At 40.8% G+C, this 19729-nt stretch overlaps 1 protein-coding gene across 3 annotated transcripts in view; it reads right to left on the bottom strand.

Annotated features, from left to right (window-relative positions):
• Positions 1-9169: 9169 nt before the first annotated feature.
• LOC106880511 (uncharacterized) overlaps positions 9170-19729 on the bottom strand; it is a 78458-nt gene continuing 67898 nt past the window's right edge. The window contains exons 1-6 of one of the 3 annotated variants that reach the window (XM_089344908.1): positions 19247-19304; positions 18124-18280; positions 17578-17652; positions 16770-16904; positions 15719-15854; positions 10650-13621 (exon numbers count right to left, since the gene is read on the bottom strand). In XM_089344908.1, the coding sequence (XP_089201034.1) occupies positions 11646-13621; positions 15719-15854; positions 16770-16904; positions 17578-17652; positions 18124-18201 (2400 nt within the window). In that variant the 5' untranslated portion in view covers positions 18202-18280; positions 19247-19304 and the 3' untranslated portion in view covers positions 10650-11645. Of the gene's footprint in view, positions 13622-15718; positions 15855-16769; positions 16905-17577; positions 17653-18123; positions 18281-19246; positions 19305-19729 lie in introns of those variants that run through there. The other 2 variants (XM_089344907.1, XM_089344909.1) reach the window with 2 other exon arrangements.

Below are 19729 nucleotides of genomic sequence, written 5' to 3'. Positions count from 1 at the left end.
GCTAGCATGGAAAGCGGACGTTAAACGATGATGATGATGATGATGATGACACACACATGTACGACAGGCTTGTTTCAGTTTCCGTCTACCAAATCCACTTACAAGGCTTTGATCAGCCCAAGGCTATAGTAGAAGACACTTGCCCAAGGTGCCACACAGTGGGATTGAACCCAGAACTATGTGGTTGGTAAGCCAGCTACTTTATTTCATTCAAATTGGCCATGAAGGCCTTACATAGAAGCAAAGAAGCAATGTGGGTTGGACATTTACATTAATGGAATGCGAATGTTATAAATGAGAGGGGTATTTGACGCCCGCCGAGTGACAACACCTCGAAATCACTGTTCTCTAACAATTCAATTTACATACAATCAAATCAATATTAAATCAAAATTAAAATAACACAATTTAACAATCAATGGATAGGCACTTAAGCCTCCTACACCTCCCGGAGCAACTTTTTTGCTGTCCACAGGCAAGCCTGCTGTGACAACTCGGGGCCTATTTCGACAAGCTACTTACCACACAGCCACTCCTACACATTGCAGAATTAATTCTCATACATCCTCAACCTCTGATCAAACACCAAAAGGGTATATAGTCATTATAGACGTATTATAGTCATGCTATTTAGCTCTCGTTAGTTTTGGGCCACAGCCCCAATTAGCCCTACACAGGAGCTAGCTTAAAAATCTGCTCAAAGTGCAGCTTTTAAGCTAATATATATATGTATATATATAAATGAAAAATGTATAAACAAGCAGCATAACATATACTGAATGTAAAAACGAACAGGAGACAAATGGAAGGTCTGCAATTCTTCATCAGTTATTGACCAGTTCAATAACTGAAGAATTACAGACGTTCTGTTTGTCTCCCATTCTTGGAGTGGTTGGCGTTAGGAAGGGCATCCAGCTGTAGAAACTCTGCTAGATCAGATTGGAGCCTGGTGTAGCCATCTGGTTCACCAGTCCTCAGTCAGATCGTCCAACCCATGCTAGCATGGAAAGCGGACGTTAAACGATGATGATGATATATATATAAGCTACACTCTTGGAGTGGTTGGCGTTAGGAAGGGCATCCAGCTGTAGAAACTCTGCCAGATAAGATTGGAGTCTGGTGTAGCCATCCGCTTCGCGAGTCCCCAGTCAAATTGTCCAACCCATGCTAGCATGGAAAGCAGACGTTAAACGATGATGATGATGATGATGATGATATATATATATATATATATAAACTACACTCTCAGAGTGGTTGGTGTTAGGAAGGGCATCCAGCTGTAGAAACTCTGCCAGATCAGATTGGAGCCTGGTGTAGCCATCCGGTTCACCAGTCCTCAGTCAAATTGTCCAACCCATGCTAACATGGAAAGCGGATGTTAAACGATGATGATGATGATATATATATATATATATAAACTACACTCTTGGAGTGGTTGGCGTTAGGAAGGGCATCCTGCTGTAGAAACTTTGCCAGATCAGATTGGAGCCTGGTGTAGCCATATGGTTCGCCAGTCCCCAGTCAAATCGTCCAACCCATGCTAGCATGGAAAGCGGACGTTAAACGATGATGATGATGATATATATATATATATAAACTACACTCTTGGAGTGGTTGGCATTAGGAAGGGCATCCAGCTGTAGAAACTCTGCCAGATCAGATTGGAGCCTGGTGTAGCCATCTGGTTTCACCAGTCCCCAGTCAAATCGTCCAACCCATGCTAGCATGGAAAGCAGACGTTAAACGATGATGATGATATATATATATATATATATAAACTACACTCTTGGAGTGGTTGGCGTTAGGAAGGGCATCCAGCTGTAGAAATTCTGCCAGATCAGATTGGAGCCTGGTGTAGCCATCCGGTTCACCAGTCCTCAGTCAAATTGTCCAACCCATGCTAACATGCAAAGCGGACGTTAAACGATGATGATGATATATATATATATATAAACTACACTCTTGGAGTGGTTGGCATTAGGAAGGGCATCCAGCTGTAGAAACTCTGCCAGATCAGATTGGAGCCTGGTGTAGCCATCTGGTTTCACCAGTCCCCAGTCAAATCGTCCAACCCATGCTAGCATGGAAAGTGGACGTTAAACAATGATGATGATGAGGATGATAAAGATATAATTGTACCTGTAACTATTATAATAAGGAATACAAAGTTAGCAGGGAAGAATTTATTGTTCATAAAGGAAGTATGGATGTGGTATCACTCTAGCTGTCTAGTGACACAGATTTTGCTAGGAAGAAATGCATTGAGATAATCAATGAAAGCTGAGTTCTGTGAGGTCAACATGAGGGAACTGGGCCTCCTCCCAAAACTAACCTATGTCTGTGATTACCTAGGCAAAGATTCTGCCCACCAGGTCTGAATGATGAAGTGAAAACCACCACAGGAACACTGGATTTGCTGGGCCATATTGACCCAGAGAACAGCAATCAGGTGAAAAAGACGATTGCACATGCTATAGGTGCTGGCATGAAAACCACTTTGAAGAACCACACAGAATTTTAACAAGAAATTGTATGTTCAGGTCATAAGGATCAGCTATCCATGTCAGTGTGACTGGGGATGTGGCCATCCTCATCATAATCTGGTGGGACGGAAGACTCAGACAATCTGTAGCAGCATTGCTATACTATGTATAGGTATGTAGATTATATTAATATTCTGATTAGGACAACCCCATGTGACTGTATTGGGGAAACTGAGAAGTGCATGATGGAGGGCATCCAGCATATAACTAACTCCGTTGACAGTACCGCCAGACTGGCCCTTGTGCACCCACTAGCATGGAAAGCGGACGTTAAACGATGATGATCAACCAAAGTATGAAGGTAACCATAGATGACCTGTGCTTGATACTGAAACCTGGTTGGACCATAAACCACAAAGTGCAGCTCCTCCACTCCTGTTCCACAAAACCTGTAGCTTCCAAATATTTACAAGAACTCAGGCATGTTGCACAAACTTGAAGATTAACTTACTAATGACAGACTCAGATGGAGTAATGAACATTGAGTCCTCCCCCACCTATGCGAACCCAATGAAACAACGGGACATGCACAGGACTGCGTGCAGTTTTCTGGATATGATCAGAAAGAAAGGGTTTGAGTATACAATGGGCCAGGAAGAAATTTGGCTGACATCATAAGTAATGCCAGTGATACCCACCCTAGATGCCAATGTAAACGTTGGAACAGTGAACAGAGGATTTATTGAGACGGGCTTGTCAATAGAAAGTGTGCTAAATGTAAAACAAAACCTCTTTCCATCAGGAAAGGTACAGTTACAGAAAACTCTAAGCTACCATTATATCTAATTTTTCATTTAGTGTTTGATTTTATATTCGAATTGCCTGTGACGATATCTGCAAGTATGAATTGCATTGATATAAAAACTGCCGTTCAGTGTTACCAGTTCTGTAGAGATGTTTGTTCGGCAAAACTACTGCAGGATAAAACTCCCATTTGGTGGTCCTGATCATAGAGTGGAGATCGATGAAAGCTTGTTCTTCAATAGCAAGAACAATGTAGGAAGAATGTGTCGCAAAATTTGGGTTGTCGGATGTTATGACACCACAATCAGAAAATGATTTCTTCAACGTGTAGCCGATAGGAGTACAGAAACGTTGGAGAATCTTATCAGACAAAACGCTCTTCCAGGAACTACTGTTATGACTGACAATTCGGCAAACTATTGCAATCCCCACATACTCGGTTATATTCACCATACGGTAAATCATTCCCAAAATTTCATAGAACGGTCACCGGGACATGTAAAAATCGGCGGAGGTAAAGATCATGGATCACATCCCCTTTGAGATATTTTTTAATTTTATTTTTACATGAACACACTATACCGAATCTGTAAAAAAAATCTGCATTTCAAAATTTATATTGTACAGGCCAAAAAACAAAAACAAAACAAAATAACATAAATGACAAAACACCCCTTTACACACTCATTCACTCTCTCCTCCTCTCTCTCCATACGAAATACCCGCCTAAAATTTGGGCGCGCAAAATTGCTAGAGGAAAAGTGTAAGCTCTTGTTGTCATTACAAAACTGTTCTGCAGCTTAGGTCTTTATACATCCTGGGATCTATATATATCCAGTCATTTTTGTAGGTATGTAAAAGATATTTTTTAATACACTTTGTCTTGTTTCACACAAACACTAGCATGTTTATATATACACACAGAATTTCTTTTATTCGTATATAAGGATACATAGAGGGGACAAACAAGGACAGACGAGAACATATCTATGGGTCTTCTGCTTTTAACGAATGGATTTTTATAAATGAAGATGATAATATATAATATAATATGATATGACCAGATAGAAATTATTAGTTAAAGATTAGAAAGTTCTTTTTTAGTTTGGGTTCCCACTAACCCGCCGGTTGATTTCCTTTTTATATTTTTGTCCTTTTCCATGCCCGGACCGGGTGATATATACACACACACACAAACCTGAGATTAAAACTGACCAGTTCCTAAAAGCCCTAACACACTGGTCTAAACGAAGGAATCTTCCAGAACATGACCATGCTATGTTCTTCACCATATACGACTGAATCCTCGTTTCTGCTTCGTATCTTACGTCGTTGTTTATGTTATTATGTTATTGCTGTTAATATTATTTTGATGTTTATGATATTATACTATGCTTATTGTTGCCATTTCATATTTTTAATTTCATGCATGCGCAAATTTTGTTTTCGATTTTGTCGACTACACAATATAGTTGGGTCGGTTGGGCACCATCTGTGAGAAACACAGCACCGTGACGCAATTCACTCTGCCATAAAATTGGAAACAACATGCTGTATTGCTTGGCATTCGCTCTGGAAGTTCTCATTTCGTGTTATATGACCCCCCCCCCCCAGATCATATTGTACTGTCCTCTCTGTGTTCGTCCTTCATGGATAATAATAAAATCATTCACTCTGGAAGTTCCAATACGAACATTGCAGAGTGTTTGGGTGTCAATCTGATGACATGTACCGAGAGTGATAAAAATCAAACATCCAGTCAACATCATGGTGTTTGGAGTGATCACTAGTGATGGTGACGTTATGCCTCCATTCATCTTCCCACACGGCCTCACACACAACATAGAAGCCTATATCAAGTGTCTGGAGGAGGTAGAGCTGCCCTGGCTCAAGAGTGGGGCTGCTGGAAGACCCCTATGTCTGGCAACAGGACATAGAAGCAGGAAAACCATGTCATGGCAGTCAGACAATTTCTGCGACCACATCACCCCTTAACATCTAACCGCCTAACTCCCCAGACTGCAACCCCCGGGATTATTATGTGTGGGACCAACAAAAACACCTTGTAACACCAAGACTCGATAAAAACATTTTTTTTTCACTGGAGCGCAAGTTAGTTGTGCATGGACAGACCCAGGTAGTGTTGGTGTTCGAGTAACAACATCTACCCAAGGTTAGAACACGTCTTCAAATCGAAAGTTAATTCAGTTTCTCCTATCAACTATGTCGTTCGAAGCTCCTCAGTCTATCAGCTTCATCTAAAACATGGAATGTAACATATTCGCTTTCCTTGTTATAATGGTCACAGAATTGTCAAGTAATCCTGAGCAAATCTAACTATTCGTAACAAATTCTTCACTTGACATTCGAAAGAGTTTATTTATGTCAATTTATCTGGCTTGAGAAATTTGGTCTTTTCAGTTCATAGTGTGGAGTCGCAACGGCCTAGTGCTTAGGGCAGCGGACTCGCGGTCATAGGATCGCGGTTTCGATTCCCAGACCGGGCGTTGTGAGTGTTTATTGAGCGAAAACACCTAATGCTCCACGAGGCTTCGGCAGGGGATGGTAGCGAACCCTGCTGTACTCTTTCACCACAACTTCCTCCCACTCTTACTTCCCGTTTCTGTTGTACCTGTAATTGAAAGGGTCAGCCTTGTCACACTCTGTGGAGGCGCAATGGCCCAGTGGTTAGGGCAGCGGACTCGCGGTTTCGATTCCCAGACCGGGTGTTGTGTTTATTGAGCGAAAACACCTAATGCTCCACGAGGCTCCGGCAGGGGATGGTGGCGAACCCTGCTGTACTCTTTCACCACAACTTTCTCTCACTCTTACTTCCTGTTTCTGTTATGCCTGTATTTCAAAGGGTCAGCCTTGTCACACTCTGTGTCACGCTGAATATTCCCGAGAACTACATTAAGGGTACACGTGTGTGTGGAGTGCTCAGCCACTTGCACGTTAATTTCACGAGTAGGCTGTTCCGTTGATCGGATCAACTGGAACCCTCGTCGTCATAAGCGACGGAGTGCCAACAAACAACACACAATGTTCATATTGTGGAACCTATATTCAGCTTCGTCTGTAAGGCAGTTGAACTCGTGTAAATATATTGTAAGTAAATATTTAGGATCCTTTTGGTTTGACGGGAAACATTTTTCATTAATGTTTTATGTAGTGTTTTTGGTACCGAAACACTTTCAAACTTCGTATACTTGTATATTTTGTATTATAGAACAGATAATTGCCCGTCAAACCAAAAGGATCCATTATATCTTTTAATCTCATTAATACTAATCGTCTTAATTACTATACTTTGATTAGATCAATTCCAGTTTCTTTATCTATGGGCGATTCTTTCGTGTCTTGGGATTCATGGTCAAACGGCTGGGTGGAATTGCGCGAAAAATTACACAGATGTGTAGAATGATCTGGAGCTGATGCAAGGCTTTGTATTTTTTTCATGGCTCCCATGGTTACCGAGATAATCTACTATAATAATACTCTTGTGTTTATGAATAAGGAAGGAAGGGGTGATGTCAGACTTGGTAGTGGGATGATGAAAATTGTACGCTGAAAAAATAAATCAAACAGCATTTCAACTCTGTGAATATGTGTATGTATGTAAAAGGGGGTATGTGAATGTGTTCGTGTGTGCGTGCAGTGGAAGTGGGATTTTTTGTGAAGTCATTCTTTGTAGTATCTCAGTTATTTTTTTTCCAGTTTCAGATGGGTTTTTTTTTTTTCTTTTTGGTTTTTAAATTTTGTGTAATATTTCGCATTGAGGTTGAGGTATTTCATGTTTTCCGGTTATTCATTTTTTTGTTGTTTTTTGACCTTTGAAAATTTAAAGGATATCTGACTTATTTTTTTATTTCTTTTAATTTTTGTTTTATTTTTTTTATATTTCTGTTGTTTTGCATCTTTTTTCACTTACTATGTGGGTTTATTTTTTGATTTGGTTGGTTTTTCTTTTGTCGGTCAGTTATTTTTAGCGTTTTGACAGAAAAAAGTCATTCTAAAATTGTTTTTTAACGTAAGCGTGCCCAAACAAGGCGAATGCTAAACCGACCGGGTTTAGCTGCTAGTTACTCTATAATGGTGGAGGCCCAGTGGTTAGGGCAGCGGACTCGCGGTTTCGATTCCCAGACCGGGCGTTGTGAGTGTTTCTTGAGCGAAAATACCTAAAGCTCCACGAGGCTCCGGCAGGGGATGGTGGCGAACCCTGCTGTACTCTTTCACCACAACTTTCTCTCACTCTTACTTCCTGTTTCTGTTGTGTCTGTAATTCAAAGAGTCAGCCTTGTCACACTCTGTGTCACGCTGAATACCCCCGAGAACTACGTTAAGGGTACACGTGTCTGTGGAGTGCTCAGCCACTTGCACGTTAATTTCACGAGCAGTTCTGTTCCGTTGATTGGAACCCTCAACGTCGTAAGCGACGGAGTGCCAACAACAATTCTATAATGATGGACTTCCCTGATGAAGACAACGTTTGAGCATTAAGCTTTTGCCAAATGACCTCCACAAACGATTTGTATATAGTAATCAAATGCATGTGCCGGACATTAGATCACCCCTTCCACCAAATGTTTATCACATGCCAGGCGTCAAAAGTTATAGCAGAGTAGTGTGAGGTGAGGTGTCTTGTATAAGAACACAATGTAACACCCAGTCTAGGAATTGAAACCTCAATCTCATGACTGTGAGTGCAACACCCTAACTGTTAGACCTTGCACTCTATCATAATAATAATAATAATAATGGTTTCACAAGGGCAGCAATTTTGGGGGAGGGGATGAGTCGTTTACATTGACGCCAGTTTTCAACTGGTACTTATTTTTATCGCCTTTGACGATATAAATCATTTACCATTTCTGTGGTGCCCCGTTTCTTCTCTTGATGCCCTAAGCACATGCTTATTTTGTTTAATCCGTCCAAAAGGATGAAAGGCAAAGTTGACCTTGGCAGAATTTGAACTCGTGACGCATGCTCCTAAGAATTTGGTCCAGTGTGCTAACAGGTCTACCATCTTGCTGTCTTAACCATATCTTGAACAGGGTGCGACAGAAAAGTTGCCCCGATTTCAGAGGTTAATAAAAGACAAACACGTGAAGATGCATGAAAAAACTTTGTATTTCTATGATGTTCATTAAATGCCATTTTTTTTTTTACCTGTTCCAGGTGGTACTCACCATGGCCTGGAGTGGAGAGCATCTTGCATTTCATAGAAATACTAAGTTTTTTTTTTGTATTTTCATGTATTCGTTTAGTTTTTTACTTGTTTCAGTTATTTTACTGTGGCCATGCTGGAGCACCGCTTTTAGTCGAGCAAATCGACCCCAGGACTTGTTCTTTGTAAGCCCAGTACTTATTCTATCGGTCTGTTTTGCCGAAACCGCTAAGTTAAGGGGACATAAACACACCAACATCGGTTGTCAAGCGATGGTGGCGGGGACAGAGACACAAACATATATATATATATATATATATATATATATGACAAGCTTCCAGTTTCCATCTATCAAATCCACTCACAAGGCTTTGGTCGGCCCGTGGCTATAGTAGAAGACACTTACTCAAGATGCTACGCAGTGGGACTGAACCCGGAACCATGTGGTTGGTAAGCAAGCTACTTACCACACAGCTACTTTTTTTTATTATTAACCTTTGAAATAAGGGCAACCTTCTGCCGCACCCATTGAAATTCTGCATTTACTTAGAAAATTGTATGAAATTCCCTATTTTTTTTTTTTTTTACTTGTTTCAGTCATGCTGGAGCACCGCCTTTAGTCGAACAAATCGACCCCAGGACTTATTCTTTGTAAGCCTAGTACTTATTCCATCAGGCACTTTAATATAATAATAATAATAACAAAAGACACATCAAAGTTTCTTTTTTTTTTTAATTTTTTTTGTGGGGAAATTTTCAAAACTTTTATTGTAATTTTTCATTTTTTTTTTTAATATTCTTTATGAAGCTTTTTTTTGTAATTTGATTCGTACTTTTCTCAGGTGGGGGGCGGGGGACCATGGCAATGGAGGGGGGGGGGGCTTTATTTTTTGTTCATTACGCTTTTTTTCTTCTCTCCATTCTCCAGTCATTGTTTTATATATGTTTTTTTTTTTGTTGGAGAGGGACATGTCGGGATGGGTGGGGTCGGAGATAGTGAGTGGTTTGGTTGGTGGTGGCTGCGTTTGGCGGAGGTCTGCAGATATCGCATTCGATGAACGAGGGGGTTTTTCTGCGGTGAGATTTCATCGGGCTCCCAGACAGGGTCAGTGACTTTTTAGTCTGGCGCCGTCATTCGACAGTGAGACCTCGCATGGAATAACAATAACCATTGATAATAATAATAATAACAATAATAATAATCATTATCACTACCACTACTCAATAACCACAAAACTGCACCAAACTACAACACCAATGCATGGAAATTATTATTATTTTTTAATTTTTTTTTGTAATTTTTGTTTTCTTTAAACTTTCTTACTGTTTGTTCTTGGAAAATTGCATGCTCCAAAGGATGGGCACATTGGCAAGCATGCCACGCGTTCGCTCACATACTTACAAAACGTAGATGGACGGACACTATGAGACGGAGAGACAGACGAAAAGGCATGCAGGAAGGCAGTTTAGGCAGGTAGGTAATGTAAAGCAGGTGAGGCCAGAATGTACTCCGACCGAACGTACGCGCGTGTGGACCCAGTGGGGAAAAGTTGGGTTGATGTCACACTGGTAACATTGGTCCAGAGAGAGAGCGAGAAAAAAAAAACCGGGTGGGGGGCCTCGAATGCACCTCAACGACACGTATACGGCGTTACAGCAGATTATTGCGGACAGACACGAAACGTTCGTAATAAACAGGACAGAGATTAACGGAGACATGGGACACATAAAGAGAGAGAGAGAGAGATGGATATACACAGAGGCACAGACAGATAATCCCTCCTGCTCTTCTTCTTCTTGGTCTTCCTCTTCCTCCTCCTCCTCCTCGTCTCGCCGATTCCTTTCTGTTTCCAGTATTTAAGGAAAGTAGTTGAAATAATGAAAAATGCCTGGGGCACCAACTGGGACGTGTGATCCCTGTGTGTGTGTGTGTGTGTATTTATGAGTGCACGTACATGTTTGCACAATATATATATATATATATATATATATACATATATACATATATATATGTAGTATGTGTATTATATATGGGCTGTGTATGTATGTGCATGTATGTATATATATATATATATATATATATATATATATATATATATATATATATATATTACGTACACAGATATATATGCTTTGATATATACACACGCACTTGTAGATGCATGCATACAAGTATATATCTTCACATTTGCTTATATATATATGTGTGTATATATATATATATATATATATATATATATATATATACAGACACGCATATAAACACAGGCATACATAAACACACTACACACGCATATACACGTTACTCATGCATACACACACACACACACACACACACACACAGCACGGCCTAACCCAGCAAACTTACACAACTAGTTGTTGCTGTTGTCATAGTTACAGTCCAGCCAACGCCGTTAACAACATAACGTTTCGTCTTCTTCTTGCTGCTGAAGGAAGTAATGGTGGTGGTGGTGGTGGTGGTTGGCAAGGCGAGGGGGAGGTAGGGAGGACGACGGCAAAGGGAGGTAACTTAACTTGAACGAATCCAATTAGTTAAGATTATAGCATCTGGTCTTGCTTTCTCTCTTTCTCTCTTTTTTTTTTCACTGTTCAATTTCTTTTTCTTTAGCGGGGAGCTAACGAGGGGAGAGTGGGGAGTTCCCCCCTCTTTCTTCTTCTTCTTCTTCTTCGTCGTGGTCTTCATTCATTTAAATTTTACACATTTCTGGTGGTTGTTAGATACTTTTTCTCTCCATTCTTTTTTTATGGATTTTGTTCAACATTATTTTTTATAAATAATTTTTGATTCCTGGAAACGTGTGTGTGTATATGTATGTATTTATGTATTCATTTATAAGTATATGTGTTTGTTTTGTGTTTACACGTATATCTTTGGGTCAATGTACCTATGTGTGTATTTAGACGTGTGTATATGCAAGTGTATATATATGTGTGTGTGCGTGTTTATACACGTATACATAAATACAAACGTGTATATATATATATATATATATATATATATATATATATATACACGTTTATATTTATGTGTATGTATGCATGTGTGTATGTGCTTGTATATTCATCTGCATGTGTGTGTTAGTGTGTTTGCTGCTGATGGTGACGATGGTGATATAATCCAATCAACAGCTTCCGCTGGCAATGTCGTTATTGCCATCGTCACGGTCTATTTAACTCCAGGAACCAAGCTTATCGGTGAACTGCGTCGTATAATCCGATACCGCGGTCCCAGCTGTGGTTTTCACTTGTTCAATGACATCTTTTATTTCCTCTTTGCCGACCTCTTTAGCCATGTCTAGGGCCTCTTGGAAATCTTCCTTGCCAGGCAGGTCCTTGGTGAACTTGTCTAGGGTGCCCTTGAAACCGGCTGCCTCTGTGGTCGTGCTCTGTTTCACCTTGTCTGCAGTTTCTGAACTGAGGTCCTTCGCCGACTGGATGCTGCCTGCGACTTGGTTCTTTGCAGCGTCTGCGTCCGAACGAACGGCATTTGCACTCTCGCAGACGGCCTGTTTGGTTGACGACATGCTGTCGTCGAGACTCTGCTTGGCGTCGTAGAAAGTGTTCGACGCATCGTCCTTGGCAGTGTTCAAGCTGCCCTTTGCACCGGCGACACCTGAGGCGAGGCCTTGCTTGGCTGACGAAAAACTCGATGCTCCGCTCCGTTGCACATCAGCAACAGAGGCTGTCACCTTTTGCTGCATGTCACCAAGGCCCTGGGATGCAGTTTGTTTGGCATCATTGATTCCAGATACTACATTCTTCTGCGCGCTGCTTACCGAGCTAGTCACGCCACCGCGAATTTCACCAAAGCTGTCAGTTGCAGATTTTCGCGCCTCATTGAATCCTGTGACTGCACTTTTCTGTGCATCACTGGCGGTGCTGCTTATTCCGCTACGAATGTCACTGTACCCTTGCACGGCCGACTGCTTCGCTTCATCGAATCCAGACACTGCACTTTTTTGTGTATCGCTAATCGCACCTGTCACGCTGTTGCGAATATCTCCGGCTCCTTGGACAGCCGACTGTTTCGCTTCATTGAACGCAGATGTTGCACTCTTTTGTGCATCACTCACAGTGCTGCTCACGCCTCGGCGAATATCACTGGCTCCTTGCACCGCAGATTGCTTTGCTTCGTTGAATCCCGTGACTGCGCTTTTCTGTGCATCAGAGACAGTGCTGGTCACGCCACTGCGAATGTCTCCGACTCCTTTGACAGCAGACTGTTTCGCTTCATCGAATCCTGTGACTGCGCTTTTCTGTGCATCAGAGACAGTGCTGGTCACGCCGCTGCGGATATCGCCAATTCCTTTGACAGCAGATTGTTTTGCTTCATTGAATCCAGTGACTGCACTTTTCTGTGTATCAGAGATGGTGCTGGTCACGCCGCTGCGGATATCTCCGACTCCCTTGACAGCAGATTGCCTCGCTTCATTGAATCCTGTGACTGCACTTTTCTGTGTATCAGAAATGGTGCTGGTTACGCCACTGCGAATATCGCCAATTCCTTGAGTCGCAGACTGTTTCGCTTCATTGAATCCGGACACTGCACTTTCTTGTGCGCCACTGATGGTACTTGTGACTCCGCCACGAACATCTCCAAATCCTTTTACTGCAGACTGTTTCGCTTCATTGAATCCCGACACTGCACTTTTCTGTGCATCACCAATTGAACTAGTCACGCCGCTGTAGCTATCTGTTGCTGATTTCCGTGCATCGGCAATTCCGCTTGCTATGCTCTTTTTCCCATCAGCCACCTTGCTCTCTATGTCCTGCTGCATTTGACTTCCAGTTTCTGTCACACCTGACTTGGCACGGTCAAGCTCGTCAGTAGCACTCTGCTTTGCGTCATCCAGTCCGCTCGTGACGTTCTGTTGCACTTGGCTGGCCAGACTCGTTGCACCAGATGCCGTATCTTGCAGCGAGTCGGTCACGCCACGGGTGATGTCAGTGAAGCCCCCAAATGCACTCTTCGGTTCATCAACGGCGCTCTCCACAACTGCCGTACCTTCTCCGCCTTTGTCTTTGTCCGTTCCCCTGAACTGTGCCACGACCGACTTGATCAGCTCCGCCTTGACGTGGTCTCCAAACTTGTTTTCTCGATGATCCAGCAAAATCCCCGCTTCTCCTGGACCAATTACGAAAACTCCTGTAAAACAAGAAAAAGGAAAAGGTTGAAGACAAATGTGCAAAACAGAAGTTGCAGGTAAAATTAAGCATACAAGGTGCATTCCAGAAGTTTTGAGACTCTTTTAGGAAAGGAACTTCTACCTGTCTTAAATTATAGTAATTTTAGTATATTATCATCGTCATCGTCATCATCATCATTTATTGTCTATTTTCCATGCAGGGGCATCGTATAATCTGCCTCTTATTCCAAAGGAAGTCCCTTCATTACTATCAGAGGTAGTAGCTCTCTGAACTTCACCCAGCCTATCCTTATACTACCAGCTATGCTTTTGGACTGAACCCCTCCCCACTACAGACTTGGTCACCTAAGTAATGGATCTTATATAATTATAGTAATCCCTTGCTATATTGCTATATAAATTGCTGTATAAATATTGCTATATAGGTTATAGTAATTTCAGTATATCATCATTATCATTTATTGTCTATTTTCCATGCAGGAGCATCATATAATCTGCCTTTCATTCCAAAGGAAGTCCCTTCGTTACTAACAGAGGTAGTAGCTCTCTGAGTGGAGGTGCAATGGCCCAGTGGTTAGGGCAGCGGACTCGCGGTCATAGGATCGCAGTTTCGATTCCCAGACCGGGCGTTGTGAGTGTTTATTGAGCGAAAACACCTAAAGCTCCACGAGGCTCCGGCAGTGGATGGTGGTGAACCCTGCTGTACTCTTTCACCACAACTTTCTCTCACTCTTACTTCCTGTTTCTGTTGTGCCTGTATTTCAAAGGGTCAGCCTTGTCACACACTGAATATCCCCGAGAACTACGTGTCTGTGGAGTGCTCAGCCACTTGCACGTTGATTTCATGAGCAGGCTGTTCCGTTGATCGGATCAACTGGAACCCTCGACGTCGTAAGCGACGGAGTGCCAACAACAACAACAACATCTAATAAGCTGTCCTACCAATTTTTGCTATTTCAGATTGAAGGAGATGGCTATAATAGCACTTTGAATACTTCCTGTTAAATACTGATTGTCATAGATGACTAGTTTGCAGAATGCAGTCAGGATGTGAAAACTATTTTGGAAGTTCATTATTCAAATCATACACAGTTGGTTTTTCAACTCAGTTGTTCAACAGGAACAAAGAAAAATGCGACATAGCTTCCTGAAAACAAACTCTCCTCTCTGAATTAAAATGAAAAACCTCATGCTATTTATTAACAAAAAGGGGCTCAGACGAGCATTTTTAATTTGTTGCATCTGGTGGTCTATTGTGCAACATGATTGGAAACAAGCTAAGTATTCTATGTAAAACTAGATCAATCAAAATGCCTGATTCAACAAAATATTTCAGTGTCACATGACTGGTCACATAACCAATCATTAGAGACATGCGTATGGAGCCCTTCTGGGAGTACTCAAGTCTGAACATGCAATTATGAAATTAGTCTCGCTACAAATCTAATAAGCTGACCTGCCAATTTTTGTCATTCCAGATTGAAGGAAATGGCTATACCCAATCCCACTGGACACAATCCATGACAAACCATCCTCAGTATGGGCCCCCTCTGGTCCCACAATTAATCCCCTTACCATCAAAACATGCCTCTTGAAACTAATGTTTTACCTGAACAAGTCTGAAAACTGCTGGATTGCAACTTTGTATATTAAAAAATGCAACTTTGTAAATTAAAAAAAAAGTAACTGAGGAGGATAAATAAAACAGAAACTGGATATGAAAGACAATATATCAAAATATGTTTAATAAACTTGGCGTGGCTGTGTGGTACAAGTTTGCTTCCCAACCACATAGTTCTGAGTTCAGTCCCTCATCATGGTACCTTGGGGAAGTGTCTTCTAATATAACCTATAACCTTGGAACAACCAAAGCCTTGTGAGTGGATTTGGTAGAGGAAATCTGACAGAGCCCATCATAGTATATATATATTATTATATATATATATACATAACCAGCGTCACCTTACTGGCACTTGTGCTGGTGGGACGTGAAAAATCATTTGAGAACCACTTAAGTTGAACCCTTCAAGGCAGTGTCCCCAGAATGGCCACACACCAGTGACAAAAAAAAAAAAACAGGACAGATGATGACTTACCCCCTAAAAGTCTCCCTTCACCAGATGTGTTACCACTTACGCCTTTCTTTTTCGCTCTACATAAATTCATCCATACTAAAGGGTTTAGAAGTGCTGCAAAAGATGCCCATCGTTTCTTAGGACCATAAAATGTTTTCTACAAAGAAAAAAGGGATTAAATGTTATATATACATTTATGCTTATCCATATACATACATGTACAAAATGGTGGATGCATGGCATACTTACAAAATAGGGGATGTGTAGCATACATGCAAAATGGGGATGTGTGATGTATGTACAGTGGAGGCGCAATGGCCCAGTGGTTAGGGCAGGGGACTCGCGGTCATAGGATCGCGGTTTTGATTCCCAGACCGGGCGTTGTGAGTGTTTATTGAGCGAAAACACCTAAAGCTCCATGAGGCTCCGGCAGGGGATGGTGGCGAACCCTGCTGTACTCTTCCACCACAACTTTCTCTCACTCTTACTTCCTGTTTCTGTTGTGCCTGTAATCCAAAGGGTCAGCCTTGTCACACTCTGTGTCACGCTGAATATCCCATCAAAACTACGTTAAAGGTACACGTGTCTGTGGAGTGCTCAGCCACTTGCACGTTAATTTCAAGAGCAGGCTGTTCCGTTGATTGGATCAACTGGAACCCTCAACGTCGTAAGCGACGGAGTGCCAACAACAACGATATGTACAAAATGGTGGATGTCTGGTGTATGTACAAAATGGTGCCACTTGCACAGGAGCCAGTCCAGTGGCACTGGCAACGATCTCACTCGAACGTCTTTGCAAGAGCCAGGAAGGCGACGCTGGGCACAGGTGCCATCATGGTTTCGCTTTCGCTTGCTCCAACAGGTCTTCGCAAGCCGAGTTTCGTGTCCAATGAAGGAGACGACGTTGGCATGGGTGCCAGTTGTCGAACTGCCTTCATTTCTCTCCAGTCTTCTACATATATATGCCTACGTGTACCTGTGTCTTTGTGACCATGTTTGTCTGAACCAACATACAAGTTTACAAGAAACAGCAATTAGGACAGGTAGAAGAGGCGGGTATATATATACTTACTTCAACGTCCAAAAATAATTCCCCGGAAAAAAAAGATTTGAATTCTTCGGTGCCCAACAATTCGTGTACAACGGCATAAAGGTTAAAGCCATGTTCATCAAAGTAAGGCACCAGAGAGGACAGCGCTTGCGCTTCCTGAAAAACAAAAGAGAAGACCAGCATGTGTATTAACATCAATAACATCATCATCAGCATCATCATCATAATCGACCCCAGGACTTATTCTTTATAAGCCTAGTACTTATTTTATCGGTCTCTTTTTGCCAAACCGTCAAGTTACGGGGACGTAAACACACCAGCATCGGTTGTCAAACAATGCTATGGGGACAAACACAAACACACACATCTATATATATACACACATATACGACGGGCTTCTTTCAGTTTCCGTCTACCAAATCCACTCACAAGGCTTTGGTCGGCCTGAGCCTATAGTAGAAGACACTTGCCCAAGGTGCCATGCAGTGGGACTGAACCCAGAACTATGTGGTTGGTAAGCAAGCTATTTAGCACACAGCCACCCATATATATATATATATATACATATATATATATATATATATATATATATACACACACACACACACACACACACCGTCATCATCATTTAATGTCCGTTTTCCATGCTGGCATGGGTTGGACGGTTTGACCAGAACTGGTAAGGCTATGGACTGTACCAGGTTCCGCTTTCTGTTCTGGTATGGTTTCTATGGCTGGATGCCCTTCCTAATGCCAGCCACTCCAGTAGTGGTGATGAGGACGATGGGATATATATATATATATATATATAAATGATAGAAGTGTTTACCTCTCTGCACATGGATCATCCTGGACGACGGACCACCATGATGATAGCTCCGTTATTCTTCCAGAGTTCACCAGCCTGTGAAAACAAAAAACAAATTTGAGAAACACTCCAGATATACAAGCCACAAACAAACAAACACACACATACATATCCTTGCTCAGACGGGACGACATACATACATATATATACATACATACATATATATACATACATATATACACATATATACATACATATATACACATATATACATATACACATACATATATATATACATATATACACATACATATATATATACATATATACACATATATACATACATACATACACATACATATATACACATATATACATATACACATACATATATACATACATATACATACACACACACAGACATATATGTGTGTGTGTGTGTGTATATATATATATATATATATATATATGAAGAGAGAGACAGACATAACATACACAAACGCCAACCATGATCATTTCATATAAATGTGCACGTGTGTATATATATATATACACACACATACTCACCCCAAACTCCTTAGGGTCATCGCCTAAGGTCTTGAGAGTGGCCCCTTGTAGGTAAGCGAGTGTAGCCTTTTCCGCCATTGTGGACAGGCTGTTGAAGAAGAGAGTCTGTCCAAGAAATTGGGGACTCTACCTGGTCAAGTTATCCTTTATACAGAAACTGTAAGGAGAGAAAGAGAAAGAAAACGAATAAATATATATTTATACACACATAAATATTATATATATATATATATAAAATACAGTGTACATTTAATACACATTAGAGATGCCCATAAAAGGACATCTGACTCGCTAGAAAGAGCAGCCAAAGCTCTACACCAGGGTGGTTTTTTTGGTGGGGGACGGGCGGAAGTCTTGCCCTAATACATTTGATTTGTAATTTCCTGAGCAAACAGCAGAATAGAGAGTTTCCTAAGAGCTTCCTGATTTCATTCATGTTCACGATAGACAATCAAGCTAATGTTACTGGTCAGGCATGGGTAATATTTTCTGAGAAGCAAGCCACACAACTAAATATTTCAAGGTAACGTTTCGTTTATTCAAAAAGTCCCGCAGCTTGACCACAACAGTTATAAATGATTTTTTCCCCTCTTTTCTTTGTTTATGCAACGATCATAAACAGATTGGAAAAAAAAAAACCCAATAAATTGAAAAGAAAAAAAAAAGGATGGGCATTTCTTTTTTCAGTATAAGTAGACGACATCATTTCAGCCCAGCCTCTTTATCTATGCTGCAAGGCAACGTTGTGTGGGTGAATACGCCGTCTACTAATACCGAAAGATTGCATAAGTATGACTTTTAGAAAGAGAAAACTGAAAAACCAAAATGACTCTCTTTCTCCTAAATTTTATCAGCATAATTTTCATCTTTACCTTTTGAAATGTAATTTAAATAAAACAAACAAATTGTGGTGGGGCATTAAAGTGTAGATGTGCTCGTTATGCAATATGTCTGAATAAGCGAAAAATTTATCACGGATTGAAAAGATGAGAGAATGGAACTGGCTCTAAATTACAATTTATACGCGCATATACAACACAATACGCACAATCCTAATCCTATTTACATATGCAAATTACCACAGATATGTGTGTGTGTGTAATTAATTATATAATATACTCACAGTCTGTGGGTGTGAACATGTCAAGGTGAATGAAATGACAAGAGAAAAAAAACAAGGGAAAACATTGATTTGTCGGAGAGTTACCTCCCCTCGTAAAAGTTAATTACCACCAAAATTATCTCCCTTTCTAACATTAGATTTCCGAAAGGATGTTTAACAAAGTATTTATCTATCTATCTATCTCTCTCTCTGTCTGTCTATTTATCTATCTATCTCTGTCTATCTATCTATCTCTATCAATAGCTATCTATCTATAGCTATCTATCTATCTATCTATAGCTATCTATCTATCTATCTATAGCTATCTATCTATCTATCTATCTATCTATCTATCTATCTATCTATATGTAATGTAAGAGAATTTTGTATACAATTAGTCGAGTATTCTTTGAACGGTTTATATATATATATATATATATATATATATATATATATAATTTTGTTTAAAAGAGTTCCAACACTGTCTGTTTTTTATATTTTATT

The sequence above is a fragment of the Octopus bimaculoides genome, chromosome 29, assembly GCF_046866305.1.
Source record: "Octopus bimaculoides isolate indiv1 chromosome 29, ASM4686630v1, whole genome shotgun sequence".
NCBI classification, from domain to species: Eukaryota; Metazoa; Mollusca; class Cephalopoda; order Octopoda; family Octopodidae; genus Octopus; species Octopus bimaculoides.
Note: the sequence above shows the minus strand (reverse complement) of the source record. Positions and strands in the feature narration are given on the sequence as shown.